This window comes from Toxorhynchites rutilus, chromosome 3 (genome assembly GCF_029784135.1).
Source record: "Toxorhynchites rutilus septentrionalis strain SRP chromosome 3, ASM2978413v1, whole genome shotgun sequence".
Classification (NCBI taxonomy): domain Eukaryota; kingdom Metazoa; phylum Arthropoda; class Insecta; order Diptera; family Culicidae; genus Toxorhynchites; species Toxorhynchites rutilus.
In genome coordinates this window covers 214,504,285-214,519,686 of record NC_073746.1, presented here as the reverse complement: position 1 = coordinate 214,519,686, position 15,402 = coordinate 214,504,285, and the positions used below count along the sequence as shown (strand labels likewise).

The 15,402-nt window shown below is 38.7% G+C and overlaps 2 protein-coding genes across 2 annotated transcripts in view; both read right to left on the bottom strand.

The window, feature by feature from the left end:
* LOC129776061 (epoxide hydrolase 4-like) overlaps window positions 1-3,805 on the bottom strand; it is a 34,970-nt gene extending 31,165 nt beyond the window's left edge. Inside the window, exon 1 of the mRNA XM_055781444.1 lies at window positions 2,632-3,805. Coding sequence (XP_055637419.1) covers window positions 2,632-2,877 — 246 coding nt within the window. The 5' untranslated portion in view covers window positions 2,878-3,805. The remainder of the gene's footprint in view (window positions 1-2,631) is intronic.
* Window positions 3,806-11,344: 7,539 nt separating this feature from the next.
* Window positions 11,345-14,993, bottom strand: LOC129779424 (histone acetyltransferase KAT2A). The gene is made up of 7 exons (XM_055786892.1): window positions 14,345-14,993; window positions 13,364-14,283; window positions 13,017-13,297; window positions 12,783-12,961; window positions 11,900-12,171; window positions 11,741-11,833; window positions 11,345-11,681 (listed from the first exon to the last, which is right to left on the bottom strand). The coding sequence occupies exons 1-7, from the start codon at window positions 14,813-14,815 to the stop codon at window positions 11,615-11,617; spliced, it is 2,283 nt and encodes a 760-aa protein (XP_055642867.1). The 5' UTR covers window positions 14,816-14,993; the 3' UTR covers window positions 11,345-11,614.
* Between the last annotated feature and the right edge of the window lie 409 nt (window positions 14,994-15,402).

The following is a 15,402-nucleotide window of genomic DNA, read 5'->3' as shown; positions in this document are numbered from 1 at the left end:
CTTATGTAACTGAGCCTGTAAAAATAAACGATTTAATAAAAAAAAAAAATCTGCTGCCCGATTGAAAGCAGTTTTTGAGAAATCAATCCACTTTCTATGAAAATTTAAAGGAATGTTCAAACTTTCTCATTAATTGAATAAAGCAACGAACACGTTTATATCTGTTCAAAATATTGTTATTAGGTAGCTGATCCAAACTATTTCAGGAGATGATAGAGGATCACATTTGATGAAAAAAACATTCCTCGCTTATGGTCAAATCTCAACTAAGAAACAATTATTGAACTTTCCTTGAGACCTTTTTTAGCACGATTCAATTTCATTCATTTGAAAGATGAGGAAATTTTGCATAAAATTCTGTTGTTTTGGGTTTTTACCCAAAAAAATACAACATTAAGTTTTTTCTTTACTTCTGAAAAGTAATTGGTTCCATTAATTTGAATTTTTTACAACTACATTCTATTCAAAATTTTCTTATCATTCAAATGAGCAGCATAATCATTATATGTAGAGTGCTTTCTATATTAGAGTCAGTCCAAGGCATAAAATTGAGCTCAAGAAAAGTTCAACAACTCTGTCCTAGTTGAAAATTGACCATATGCGCAGAAGATTGTTTTCAACAGCATCAGGATGGCCTCTATAATTTCCTGAAATATTCCGAATCAGCTACCTAATTCCATGTATATTTTTATTAGAATACTGGCTCATTTGTTCCGAACAGTGGTGCATGGACAATCTCATACAAATTTAAATATTGAACAATCTCAAATGAAATTGACAAATGACAAAACATGAGTTTTTCAACATTATAAAAGAACCGATTTAATATGAAAAAAATGGAAATATTTTTCAAATATCTGAATGACTACATTTAGAAGGAGATAAATAATGAGCTTTTTTGTTTTAAATCACATCAGGATTCATAATTTGTGACTGAATATGTTTGTACAAAAATTCGAAGTTTCGAAAATTCATAAAAATTCGATGTTCCACAAAGTTCTTCAAAAATAGTTTTATTATCTTGGACTTATTTTTTAAATTTTCTACATGACTTTTATTTTTTATGAAAAAATTAAAATATACATATTTTAGATATTGCAAATTAAAGTATTTTTTGGAAATAAAAAAAAGAATACTAACAATTTTCTCAGTGTATATTTTTCACGTTTAAACATCAATAGTCTATAACTCTTTCTAAGACACTATTTCGGTACGACTCATAGTTTTTGAGATATCAATTATCAAAAATTTCTCTTACTGAAATTACACTTGAGTTCAAAAATTCTCAATTACTGTGGAAAACTCATATTTTATCCAACCCAAACGGAATACAAACTTTTATTCGAATCAAAAATATATATTTTTGTAAAATCCGCATTTTTAGAACGATTTCATTTGGAATTGCACTATTGATTCCTGGAAATTGACGGAATTAAAATACTGTGAAAATTTCTATACCGACATTATTATCCTATGACTAACTGCTCTCGAGATCGAGCAATTAGTCATAGGATAATTTATTGATAAATACAGAGAATTTTGAAATTCTTGAATATGTAACAGATTTTATTTAATTTTGAATGTACAGGTGATTATATTTAAAAAATATGTATTCTTCCTGTCCACGTGGACTCACTCTAAACCCCCTCCCTCCTCTTAGTGGACAAGCGTGGACATTTCATTACCTCCTATCCGCCCTACACCACCACCCCCCCCCCCCCCCTTAAGTTGTCCACGTGGTATGTGGACAGCCCCTTATTTGCAAGTGAATCAAGAATCTTGAACGAAAATTATGTCTAAAAATAAATTTATATTATAGTGGTGAGTTTTGACAGAAGTAATAGGAAATTGATAGTAAATGGAACCCACGAACGTTCGCTCGGTAAGAAAACGTGATTGTTCGGAACAATTCATATCAAAATAATAATTTTGGGCGGGACGATGTTCGGCAGGTCACCTAGTGGTAAATGTATAAATAAACTCCGATGTGTGTGGAATGTTGAAATGTTTGTATTGCAATTACAGACAAATGTTTTCATAGAAGGTTTGTTTCACAAATGTTTTCATAGAAGGTGCGGATCACGAAACTCCGATGCTGATCTTACTAAACCATATACTGAATAAACTGAAAATGGGTTCTCAAGAAGAATACAGCAGCGCGGCAACGGTCTCTCTTTCCCTCTTTTCAGTCCCGCCACGATCCCCTCAAAATTGTGGAGTCCGTCTTGAACCACCTTATAAAAAGGGTATGAAAAGCTAATTTTCAGGGAAAGAAATACAAAAATAAATCTATAGTTTTTCCAATAATGTATCAACCTTCTACACTATCTCATATTTATAAGGTGGTCCTAGAAGTTCAAAGAAGAATAATTGAAATCACGAAAAACAACTTATTAATACCACACAATCGATTATACGAAGAATAAAAAAAAACACATTATTATCTCAAACAACATGCCACGGTTCCTAACTGTGATAACGGTGAACACAAATGTGTCATCACAATTACGGTATGAACTAAGGACTTGAAAACCGCGAGTTAAATCCAATTACATACATAGGTGCTTCAATTTGAGTTCAAAGTTTAAACTCCAAATTGCAAACCAATCTGTGTGATAATGTATCATTTACCTCCAGCTTCACGTATGAGTGTCGTCCCAAATTCATTTCCGTCATAAAGTTTGGCTGTTTGTTAGGGAACTCGACCTGTTCAACTGCTCTCCGTATAATAGTCGTTTTGTTCACGCGGCACTTCACACTTTCGAACAGCCATTTTATGAGAAGGATGAGATTTGCAACGATACACCTAAGATACACTTTGAAGATTTCCTTTTTTGGAATAATTTCCAGTATTTCATATTGCATTGTTTCAGGCATATTGCTTCGATTGTTGTATGCCGGAACCGCTATTTTCGAAGCTCACAATTTATAAGTGGATATTTCAAACTTTGGCGTGAGCCACAACTTCCGACTTTTATATTCCCATTTCACCTTTAAACGTTTGATTATCAATCCGCGACCACTACTCGACCGTCCAAATCGTTTGCTGTTACACTCCGAACTGAACAGATTTGCCCTATACTTCTCATCAGAAGTACACTGACGTAGTATAACAAGCAAGGCACAAAAAGATTAATCTTGAGGTATTACTTTTTACTATCAGCTTCTTCGAGAGTTATTATACAAAACATAACATTTGACCTTCTGCCACTTCTGTCCATTGAGCATCGTTCAAGATGCGGGAGAGTTCCACACACGAAATCCTTCTCGTATTTATTCTGCGTCACTGCTGGACAGAAACCACCAAACTTCGTCGTAAAATGGTACAGTCATATGTTGCACTTTGTTTAGAAATGTGACGGTATCAACACTACCTGTATTCTGTTCTTTATACACACATCTTTATACACATAGATTAGACCAACACACCGATATGTTGCAAGGCTCCCTGATGTTTATGGTTTAGTGCGCATGCTCGAGCATAACTATGTTAGTTGCATCACTTTTGTTTTCTATAACTGTTTGTATGCACGGAATGGAAGTCCAACTACGTGACGTAGAAGGAATCCCTTGCTCGTAGAGAGAACGTGACACAGGCGCGTGAAGCTTATGTAATTGAGAGAAGTTAAATTTTCAATGTTTCACTTCTAACTATCAGAACTTCTGGATTCCTTGATTCTCTTCGAAATGCAATTTTAGCAACTTTACAAAAAAGGAACTTCTGTAACTCTTGTAACTAATTCTTATTACTTTATCACTCACGTACAGCTCATCGGAAGACCTCTACTGGAACTGATACCACACCGTCTAATCTCGAACTCAGGCTGCTGTTGATAATATATGTATACATACACATATTTGCTATGAGGGGATTATCAGTTCGTGTTCTATGTTTTTGAATTTTCTTTTCTACTTCCATTTGGTGCACAAACAAATTGGTTGTATTGTAATTAAATAAAATTTATTTTTGTTACGTTTTTGTCAATTATACGCCTTGTGTTCCAATCTCCCGTAGTAATAAAATGAAAAAAAAATACAATTCTTCTTTAATTCAATTTTCATATTTCTTCATAGTTCAATTTTGATATGTTTCTTTTTTTTACAATTCATTCATTTTTAAGGCTCAATCGCATAAGTTTTGCGAAGCCGCTAATTCAAGATTTGTTTTCAACTTAATTCTATGTTTAGTAGGATTCGACCGATTACTCGCGGTTGACTCAAGATTAGAGGAGATACAATTTTTGTGGGACTGGTCAGGTTAGGGATATGGATATGAAGTATCGTTGTCTCTACCGAGAGTTGCCGCACGCACTGTAGCATTGTGCATAATGACCAGGGATAGACAAACAAACTAATAACGAAAAAGAAAAACACAAAAGCATTAAATTCTTATACTAGACCGTTTCACAAACATATAGCTCAGCTGCATATAGCAGATGTCACGAGTTCCCAACACGTCTCTAACAGGAACATAGGGTTGTCTTCCTTGGGTCTCGAGGGCATTCAAAGAGGAACTCGCTAGCTGCATAATTACCCGTACATTGCCAAACTGCGTGATCGATGTCATCGTAACCGTTTCCACAACGACAGACATTGCTTTGAACAAGATTTATTCTGTGGAGATACACATCAAGCGAGTAGAGGTTGGACATAAGTCTACTCATTACATGAATGAAGTCACGACTTACGTCCAAACCTTTGAACCACGCTCTCGAAGGAACATTTGAAATAATTGAATATAACCACCGCCCAAGACTTCCAGTGTCCTAATCGTTTTTCCAACTCAAGAGAGAACTTGGAAAAAATCATCGTATGAAATCTGTCTATCAAACAATTCGCCTTCCTGGGCATCCACCTTTGCAAATTGTCCGCCTTCTCATTACCAGCAATTGAGCAATGAGAGGAAACCCATACAAAGGTTATCTTATAAGATCTTTCGATCAATGCACTCATCTGCTGCCTCACTTTTGTGAGGAAATAAGATGAGTACCTACTGATTTTCACTGACTGGAAAGCCTCAAGCGAACTCAGTCTATCCGAGAAAATGAAGTAATGGTCTTCAGGCTCGTTGGAGGTCATACCCAATGCGAAGTCGATTGCTGTTAGCTTAGCAACATAAACGAAACAAGGTTCCTGCAGTTTACGTTGGTAGAAGCTGATCTGAAATCCCAAGAGTTGCTTGTTTCATCGACAGATCGTATTCAATTGAAGATCTTCTGATGGTGGAGTGAGCACGATGGAAGACAAATATCTGACGAAATATAATGGTGATAAATTCTCATAAATCGAGATTGTATATTTAGATGAAGAATTTTTTCGATGTTTTCAATCAAAAGTATGCCCGTGACCCCGTATTTCACAAGTATTCTGAGAGAAAGTTCCCAGAATCGGCTCTGTAGAGGTGTTACTCCTGTCAGAACCTCGGGACTCATGTTGTACGTTGAGTGCATACAGCCGAGATCTATAAGCGAACAATGATATTGAATTCGTTCCAATTTTAGCTGAGAGAAAGCAGAAAAAGTCATACCCCAAAATAGATAGAATGAGTGTTTTACAAAACGTTATGAGATCTCCCCGATGAGATCCCCACCACGTGCCGCAAATCGAGCGGAGAAATTTGACCCTCTTTTGACATTTTTGCTTCAAATACGTAATGTGGGTATTCCGAGTGCATTTTGAATCAAACCAGACAGGTAGGTATTTGAAGGTCAATGATTGGTCAAATGATTGCTTCTGCCCAAAAGTTGCAATTGGGCTGGAAACCACTTTCGAGTAAACACTACCAGTTCAGTTTTCTGCGGTGAGAATTCGATCCCGAGGTTCCATGCCCAAAAAGACAAGTTATCTAGTGAATTTCACAATGATCTTTGCAAGTTTTCGGCATGGGGACCTCTGACGGAAACCACACCATCATCTGCAAGCTGTCTTATCGTGCATTGTTCTGTCAAACAACTGTCAATATCTTTCACATGAAAATGAGCCTTGGGGTAGACCCATATAACTATTTCTGGGAGTTGTCAGTTGTCCGAGGGTGAAGTTCATGTGCTTTTCTGACAACAAATTGTACAAGAAATTATTTCCAATTCCAGGAAGTCCACATCTGTCCAGCTGCCCTCCACAAGGTGCGTACTGAGGTTCCACGATAAAGATCTTCAATGAAATTACGCCAGTTACCGCGTTTTTGACGTAGGACTACGTCTAACCGGAAGATATAGGGGGTGAAATGGAAATCTAGGCACTGAACAAGTAGGAAAAAATGCAAGATTTGGAACGCTTATAACTCGAGCATTTCTCAATAGATCGGAAAGGTTTTTGCATCAATTAATAGGAAATATATCTACGGATCTATCATAACGTATAACATTTCATTTTTCTTGAGATAAATAATTGAATAATTGTGAAATATCAAGCATTGTCAAAATGCACTATGTGCCCATTTTTGATTGGTCCATTTTGTGCTTCTCAAATCGTACCGACCAAAACGGGCAACCAGAGCAGCAGCGAAATAGAATGAAGCACGATTGGAAAGGAAAAAGAAAAAAATGAACGAAACATTGGTCGCAGTCTCACACATGCGTAACTCTCGAGCCAGCCAGTCAGCTTAAAAATCCCCGCTCCGCTGCCGTAACGATCATTCTCATTCAAACCGTACACCACATCGTTTCGCATCACATCACATAAACAAACCAACACAAGCCGCCATGTCTGGACATGGTAAAGGAGGAAAAGTGAAGGGAAAGCGTGTTGATCTGGAGTTCCCCGCAAGGGTAGCTAGGCCGAGCGCGTTAGTACCAGTGCACCAGTCCACCTAGCCGGCGTTATATAGTTTCGGCCGCCGAAGTGATCGAGTTAGCTGGCAAAGCTGCTCGCGACGATAAGAAAACCCGCATTCGGAACAGAACACATTCGGTTCGGTGGACATCAAGACAACAACAGGCAGTTGCAGCGAGTGGCGAGTGGCAAACGCAATCGCAAAACGGCATCAGGTAGCAGAAGAAAAAAGTTTATACAAACTGCTTTGGTGGCAAATCCAGAACAAGGCGGCATCGAGGGCGTTCGAAATGGTTTTTTTCAAAACCACGAGTACTAAGTTTTCTAAATTGGAACCATTCCTTAAAACAAGGCGCTTTTCAGGGCCATTAAACCTTCCAAAAAAGAGTTTAGGAAATACAGTTCAATGCTTTCTAAAACAATATCCAAAATAATAATAAAACACAAATTGATTTTTTCATAATTTGTTTACCAGGATATGATGAGTATGTGAATTTGGCAGTTGTTATGAGCTTATTGATTTTCACCAATTCTTAAATTGCTTCTAGATGAAAGTACAGTAATTTACACTTATCTCGACATTTAGCTAATTGGACGGACCTGTAATGCGACATATTTAGTTGGACATTTTTGTTAACATAGAGTTCGGGGTCCAAATTATGACCCCACATTGAAAGTCGACACTGTACCACTGTCATCGCAAATGTTCAATTACATGTGTGAAAGCTGTGGCGAGTGGCAAATGCAATCGCTAAACATAAAGGTTTAGCCGAACAAGATGGGGATATCGAGCGATAACAAAACAATAAACTCTTTAGATTGAAGATAATTTTGTGATCCTGAAAAGAACCCTTTTTAGCCTGCATGTGAATCCAACGAGCGAACAAATCGTAATGAATGTATTTTCTTTCTTTCTTTCTTTGTTTTTAAGAGGCTTTAAACTTTGCAGTTCATTCGCCTCTAGCCCAGTGAAGAGCCACAATAAAACCAGCCCAGAGGGGACTGGCGAAAGGGAAACCAAAAAAATCACTCATCAGATCTGTCCGCTCGACTCTCGGTTAAAGAAGAAGGTAGGAAGGGATCCTATGCTTCATAAGATATTTAATATATGCTGTAAAGAAAAGTAAATATTTACTGATCCGAGGACCAAAGCAGTAACGAAGCACAAGTGACCCAGCGAAAGGCGCGTTCCAAAAACAAAAAAAACAAAAAGGCCCTTCTCAGGAGGATAGGAAGGAAAGGAGTGGAAAGGATTTGGGTGGGATTAGTGGAGTGGAAGGGGTTGGGAGTGGTATGGGAAGGAAAGAGGGGAGGAGTGGGTGTGGGGTGGGGTGAAATGAAATGGAATACAGTTTGAATAGATAATAAAATATAGTGGTTTTGAATTTAATGGTATATAGTAGAGCTGAAAAATGGAGAGGTTTATTTAATGAATTTATCCTCCTTGGTGAGTGTGGCTGTATGTAAAGTTAGGAAATTAGTTAATTAATGTAATGTATGGAATATAGATGTGAGAATATGTATTAATAGATGCGTGTATATACATGTATGTAGGTACATACAAGTATACATGGCTTTCGCTAGCGTTCACAACTCGAGGAGAAACATAAAACATAAAACCAACAGAATAAGTGACCTTTGTTGTTTCGGGCGCAAAAAGATTCTGTGAATTTTCCTCAGAGTAGATGCAATACTTTTACGCCAGCGACAGTTTACTCACTATGCAAGGGTGGAGCTTACTTCCCAAATATTCTCTTTCCGTTATCCCACTGCGGCAAATTCCGATTCGATAGGTATGCAAATCATTAAAATCCGTTCGCACCAAAAGTAGTTATTAACATTAACTTTATTTCATAAAAACGTGACCTGTATTCTGATTTGGCCCCCCTAATGTAAGACGTAGTCATACGTCTAAAAAAGCCGGTGTAGCGTCATCATAATGATCGCTCCCCACAGTACATTGGGAGTTCATGTCACCCAAAATTAGAACTGGGGTTGGGGGAATCGAAACTAGATTCCAAAGTTAACTAATGTTGCTAATGTATTTATTTGGAGTAACGTATACTGAAGCTTTGCAAAGTTCTTTATTTTGTGCAGTTACATGGCACGCGACAATTTCGACGTCTGATAGAACTGGGAGAGGAATTTTACATAAAGAGTAGCACATTTTGATCCCAAAAAGTACCTCTCCATAAGAATCATCTCTATCCAGGCGAATAATGTTAAAATCGTGGAAGTTGAATTCATGTTTCAAAAAGAGCTAATATATCACAGTCATAATTTTGAAGTAGAAATTTGAACGAGTCATGTTTAGGCACTAGACTACGGAAATTCCATTGTAGCACAGTGATCATATCTTCTACTACGTTAGGTGAATTATCCATCGAAAGATATGATTGATACAAGGGGCCATGAAACAGTCAATTACTTAAGGTAAGACTTCAAAGATGGAAGCAAGGCAGACATAAGGCTTCTAAGAGGGTATTTACTATGAAGGCCACAATGTCCGAAAAAGCTATCAATCCTCGTTTAGACGCGAATTTTCTACGAGAAGATCTAGGGGCAGCGTTTTTATTACTCTCTCCTCTGGGTAACGGCGCAAATTCTTACTGCAACCAGGAATTTCAGGGTCATTTTAGCTTTCTTACGATGCACCTTAGGTGAAAACAGTTTTCTTTTTGAACATTCATCTATTATCGATCCATTATGGTGCACCCGTAGTGTGATCCTCATCAGAATCAGAGTCCAATTCTTGAGTTAACAACACAGAAATTTGGTTTTCAATTGAGGGGCTTAGAATGAAAGGAGTGTAAGTGATTTGATCAGCTTCTCTACATCGACTCTCTGTGTTGGTCATAACTTTGCTGCAAATACATTCCCAGCTGTATTCGACAATGTGGAATATAGGTCAGAACCTCATCTATCGGATTCTATAGCAAACTTAAATTGGAACGTTTTTACAGTTGAGTTATTAACTAAAGAAGAAGTTGATGAAGAGAAATCGAACCCATGGTGCCTTTGAGGACGGTTGATGATATAGCGATACACTATAGCGCGACGGCAAAATCTATTGTATGCTTCTCTGTTTTGTTGAAGGCGTTCAAAAGAACGAATAAATAAGTCACCGATCCGGACTCTCCAGAGAGGTGCTGCTTCCCTGCTATTCCTATTGCTTTTGGTGCAATTTCACTTTCGACGAAAGAAGAAAAAAATTATAGAAGGTGGCGTTCTTGTTGGCGTAGAACTACGCTGTTATTTTGTTATTTCTTCGGATATTATTTTAGAATGCTACGAAATTATAGAAATAACTGTTTAGTAGAATGGTTTGGTCGCCCTGAAATGATTTCTTATTGTAGAATCAGTTGACGATAATTGACTGATGATTCGTCCTTGACCTCGAAGAACAATACACAAGCTGATCGCATGTCGCGCTTTGCATTGCATTTTGCATGCATTTAAATTTTCCCTCGAACGCTATTCCGGCGACCTTTTTAGCAATTGACATACACTCGGCCACATGCGATTATATACTTGTTGCACCATCACCATCATTCCACATCTCATAACTACATCAATCATTCTTTGGCACCGCATGGAAACAACGACAATGACAATACTAGCAAGTATCAGATATCATGCTACATGTTATTTAGTATTGCCTGAGTGGAATCGCACCTCTAGACACCGTTGGGCAACGTAAATCAACCAGCGTCACACAAGCGTTTAGCATAGCATGCATACAGAGCCATACATTGGTCGATTGAAGTGACTAATAGCGAATTCGTTTTTGATACTAGGTTAGCTGGGTTAGTTCCAAACTGACTCTGTAATAAAAAAAAAACGTTTTCGGGGTCACGGGCTCTTGCTACCCATACATACAGAGCATGTGTTGGGCACACATCGCTCGTATACACTCGTAGTTTATATGCAGCAGAAGTGGATTGGTTATCAATCGGCGTTCTTGTAGATGATTTCAATATAGTTGCAATATTTCTAGTAGCGCGAAATATTTCATAGAACTAACATGAACTTTGTGAAACAGTTAGGGAAGCTAGTTAAAGAACAAGAGTTTTTACGAGACGCATATTACTTCAAAATAGAAATGCTTCTAGTTTTCATGAATTCAAACCGTTTACACACCAGGGGTTGTAAAATATAACATAACGAACAAATCATGGGGACTTTCCTATTTATTTGGTATGTAAATCGCCAAAATCCGTTCGCGGCGAAAATATTTAATGTTAACTTTATTTCATAAAAACGTGACCTGTTTTCTGATTTGACACCCTTAATGAAAGACGTTGTTCTACGTCAAAAAACGACTAAAAACACTTTAGCGGAGAAAAAGGGAAAAAACAGTTTCGATTACTGCCGACAGAGCACGAACAATAGACGTCCGGATCTTACAATTGATCGACGAGAATGAGTGTTTTTCTCCTTGAAGGGAAACTGTAAACACGATATTCTAGTGTAAATCTCTGCTTCAGATCTTCGATGTAATGAACTAGAGCCCAAGTAGCTTTAATACATACTGCTACGAAATATATTCACTCAGGGTTAGTTTTAGAACTAATTTATCATGAGAACTTTATTCCTTCCAATTAAATTTTACATATATTTACAAATTTTCATTTTACTGACATTTATCCGACACGGTTAGCTTATTCCCTAATTCCGTTGTTGGAGTTACATCCCTTACTGTGGCGGAAACGACTTTGCTCTTCATGCCAAACTCTGCTTTGTGATAGGCATCATCCATCAACTTATCATCCACTTCGGTGCTTTTTTTTTCGTCGTACTCCAAACCAGAATCTCTTCTCAGTTCGCTCTTGATGGGTGAACATCATTTGTCCCAAAGACCAATCTCCTTCATCTTGGTCTGGTAGTAACGATCGAGCGTGTTCGCACACCTAAACAATAGTAATATGATATATATGAGAGGCACTTGTTATATTATTTATTCTCTAACCGATAATATTCAGTTTCTGGTGAGTTATACAATCGACAGTTGGTGAAAATACGCGCCATGTCCGCCATGAACAGTCTTCGTGCTACGTAATATCTGGAATGAGTATCAAGCGGAATTAAATGGCGAAATATAGACACAAATTTTTACTGTTTCCATCACCTATTCTTCAATCTTTCCCCCATCGTTTTTAAATCCATCGGGTATTTGATATGATCGTAATAATCGGGAACCTCAGCCGGATTCACCGGTTTCAGGAACGGCCAGGCGGCGGTATGTTGTCGAACCGATTGTAGCACACCAGTGAGTGCGTTTGCTAACTTGTCAGGATCTACGGGCTCCTCTAACGGCCGAGAAGCACGTTGAGCGCGAAACTGTGGTCTCCAACCAACTTCTCGTAAACCCGGAATTGATTCGATGGGAATGCTCCGCAACTGAAATTACATTAATTATCTTTCACCATATCTGGGTGCATAACAGTTCGGCTGAAAAATTCATAAAGTTGACGTCTAGATGGCGCCCCCTGCAAAAAACTAGTTGACTATCACAAAGCACAACTCCGCCTGCGAATGGCGGATCTCTATAGTAGCATGTCCGAAAAAGAACCTAAAACTATTGAAACCAGAGCAGTGGGTCCAAAGCCCCAAAAAAGGAGGATGGTTGTAAGAGCTGTTATCCATGGTTATTATAGAAAAAAAAGTAATGGATAAACCCCTAAGCCAAGGTGTTACGTGACCCGTGCCGAGGGATGAATGGTAGGGGGGGTCATCAAACGAGATTTGGTCTGCTGAACCAAAAAAGGTAAGGAACTTCATAAAGGAAGTGATACCGTCATGGGGGGATATGCAAAGTCCTGGTGCGATTATCACTTATTCCCTGAGTGATGGAACGAACTGGTCGAAGTGGTACAATGCTCCTACAGAAGAAAATCACAAAGCACCATCTTCCAATGGATACGTGTCAAAAGCAGCTGAGATACGTGAGTTACAGCATTGAGAGTGAAACTTTTCAGCCGAACTGTTATTAATAAAAGTGATATACATACACCTTCTCTGAAGCATGTCAATCCAAGATGCACCTTTTGGACTTCCTGCTGGCGCTGGGCAATCAACTCCTTCACTATTTCTTTTTGCTTTCGTATGACAGAGCTGAACTGGGTATAAATGAGGCTTGGATGAAGCTCACAATGCATAAGTGTTGCACCTTCATATTCTTTTATGTATCCTAAAATTCAGTTGGTTTAAAAAAACATGTTTAAAATGACAGCAAACAATCCCACCTGCGTAAACATGGCGCGCGACCTTGATGTCCTTTGAAAATCCTTGTTTCTTGAAATATCCAATAGCGAACTCATCCGCATATGTGAGGAAGTGTTTGATACCCCTTTCGGTGCTATAATCTTTTAAATGGTTCATCAAATGCGTTCCATATCCCTTCACCTGTTCGCTACTGGTAACGGCACAGAATACAATCTCAGTGAAGCCCTGCGAAGCGAAGGTGCGAAAACATATTCCTCCAATTGGCCTTCCATCTTTTATCAGAGCAAGTGTTTTGTGTTTACTAAAAAAAAGGTACAAACATCCAAAAATTACGCTTACTCCCGTCAATTAGTGGATGTGAACTCACGGATCAAAAACTAGTTGACTAATGTATTCCCGTGGCATTCCCGGTAGCTGGTGAGCGAAAACGCTGTGGAGTCCTAACAGCCAAAGCATTGATTCCTTGGTGACGGGTTTCGTTAGTGAGTTCCCTACCACATGGAACTGAATCTCGCGTCGATTCTCTTCCGCCTTTGCAGCTTCATCTCTGGGAGCATTCGGTGGGAAAACTACTTCAGCGCGACTAGTATAGTTGGAATCATTAATTCTTTTCAACGCTCGCACAACAACCTCATCGGACAGATCCTCACAATCAGAATCTTTCTTGTACCTCTTGGACGACTCTGCCGTCTTCTTGCCGTTGGAAGATGTTGCGGACTCATATTGACGTTTGCTTTTCTGCAGCATTAACGATGAGGTCGGCTTAAAATTTGAGTCCCATATCAGCGAATCTTCATTAATCACTTCGTGTTTCAGTGCTTCTAGGAATTTTGGCAGTTGAGCCAACATGCTCCGTTTTTCCGGTGGCATGCGATCTTTCTCAGTCTTACACTTGGTAAGTAATTGCTGGTACACATACTGATAGACAGCCTTAAGTAAGGTACGACCAAATACTATGGACGTTTCAAAGTGGCGCAAAGAGCTGCAAAATGCCGGAACGTGACAGAAGACTAGCCAGCGAGTATAATTTATTTTGTAGTTTGAAGCATCTTCGTGGCTCAGATCTTTACGAGCGCTTGGTGCTTCGAAATTCCAATGGTTGAGGCAATGAAGAAACGTTTTCGCAACCTCCGTCATAGTTTCTAAATCTACGGGACACAAATGGCTGTATTTGTGCAAAACAAAGTTAGTTACAGCTTTGGAAATAGAAGGATGTTCGAATGGCGGATCTCCCAAAGGTCCACGGATTACAGCTTGCGCCCTAGTGAGAATACACTGCCTCAACAGCTAAAAATACAGGCAATCGTACAAAAAATCATAAAAACGCTAGTTCGCATATGAGACAAACCCGAAACAGATAGGCATAAACTTTCTTGGTGTCAGTATCAGTCTCCCTCAGCATACTCATGTACAGATTCTCGACATCCACGATCGCTCCCAGCAGTTCATTAATTTGATCATCGCTTATATCACCCAGATGAGATATGTGCATCTCCAAACTATGTTTGCAGTTCGGGTTTCGACATTCCTCCTTGAAATTTGGGCAGTAATCCACTTCGACATCTTTATGGCGGTTTTCCTCGGGAGTCTTCCACCCGGTACAACGACAATCCGGTCCCTGGCACGCCGAATACATGGACAACTTTGTAAGTTTTTGCTTTCGAGGAAGCTGATAAACTCTCTGTTTGCGTTGCAGTATTCGTTCGATGCTATCCTGCCGAGTCGCCTCCTGGGATCCACCACCACCTCCACAGGTACCGGGACGCTCGAGCTTCTCTGGTTTTGCTTCGGCACCATGTTTGGAGTGATCGTTCATCATTTGAAGCAGAAAACGCCGATATATCGTACCGAACGAGATACAAACAAACTCTGTGGAACTGGATGTTTATTTTCAGGATGCCAATGAGCTTTTTACACTTTTTACATTTTCACTAGGGATGATCAAACTGTCAATTGCTGCATGTCACGCATGCGATGTTTCCAATAACGCATCAAGAAATTCAGAATATACACTGAGCGAAATTATTAATAAATATAACGATTTTTTTTGGTAAATGCTACCAATCTATAGTCATTTTCTACTGTACTTATTATTGGTATATCATTGTATTGCATTTGACATTCATTTTACATGCGGTTGATAATATGTAAAGAAAATATGTACATTCTACTAATGTTTACATTACCAAAGGTATTAGGTAGTTTTCTATCGAGGATTTACCTTATATCATGGACAGACATACAGCTATACTAGCGTTGTAGGGGTACCATCATAGCATAACATACATACTTTGGTTGTACCAAGGAAAGTGAAGTGAAAGGTAGAACATAATGTCAGAATTGCCGTTCGGACATATCCCGTATGTTTGAATTTATTTACATAGATCGTATCCAAGCAACACTAAA

Excerpts from the sequence above, each read along its gene's own strand:
- LOC129779424 (XM_055786892.1), bottom strand. The coding sequence starts at position 14,815 with ATGATGAACGATCACTCCAAACATGGTGCCGAAGCAAAACCAGAGAAG. Across the intron at positions 14,284-14,344 it reads TTTATGCCTATCTGTTTCGG|CTGTTGAGGCAGTGTATTCT; the intron begins GTTTGTCTCATA and ends CTGTATTTTTAG. Across the intron at positions 12,172-12,782 it reads TGACATGCTTCAGAGAAGGT|TTGCGGAGCATTCCCATCGA; the intron begins GTATGTATATCA and ends ATGTAATTTCAG.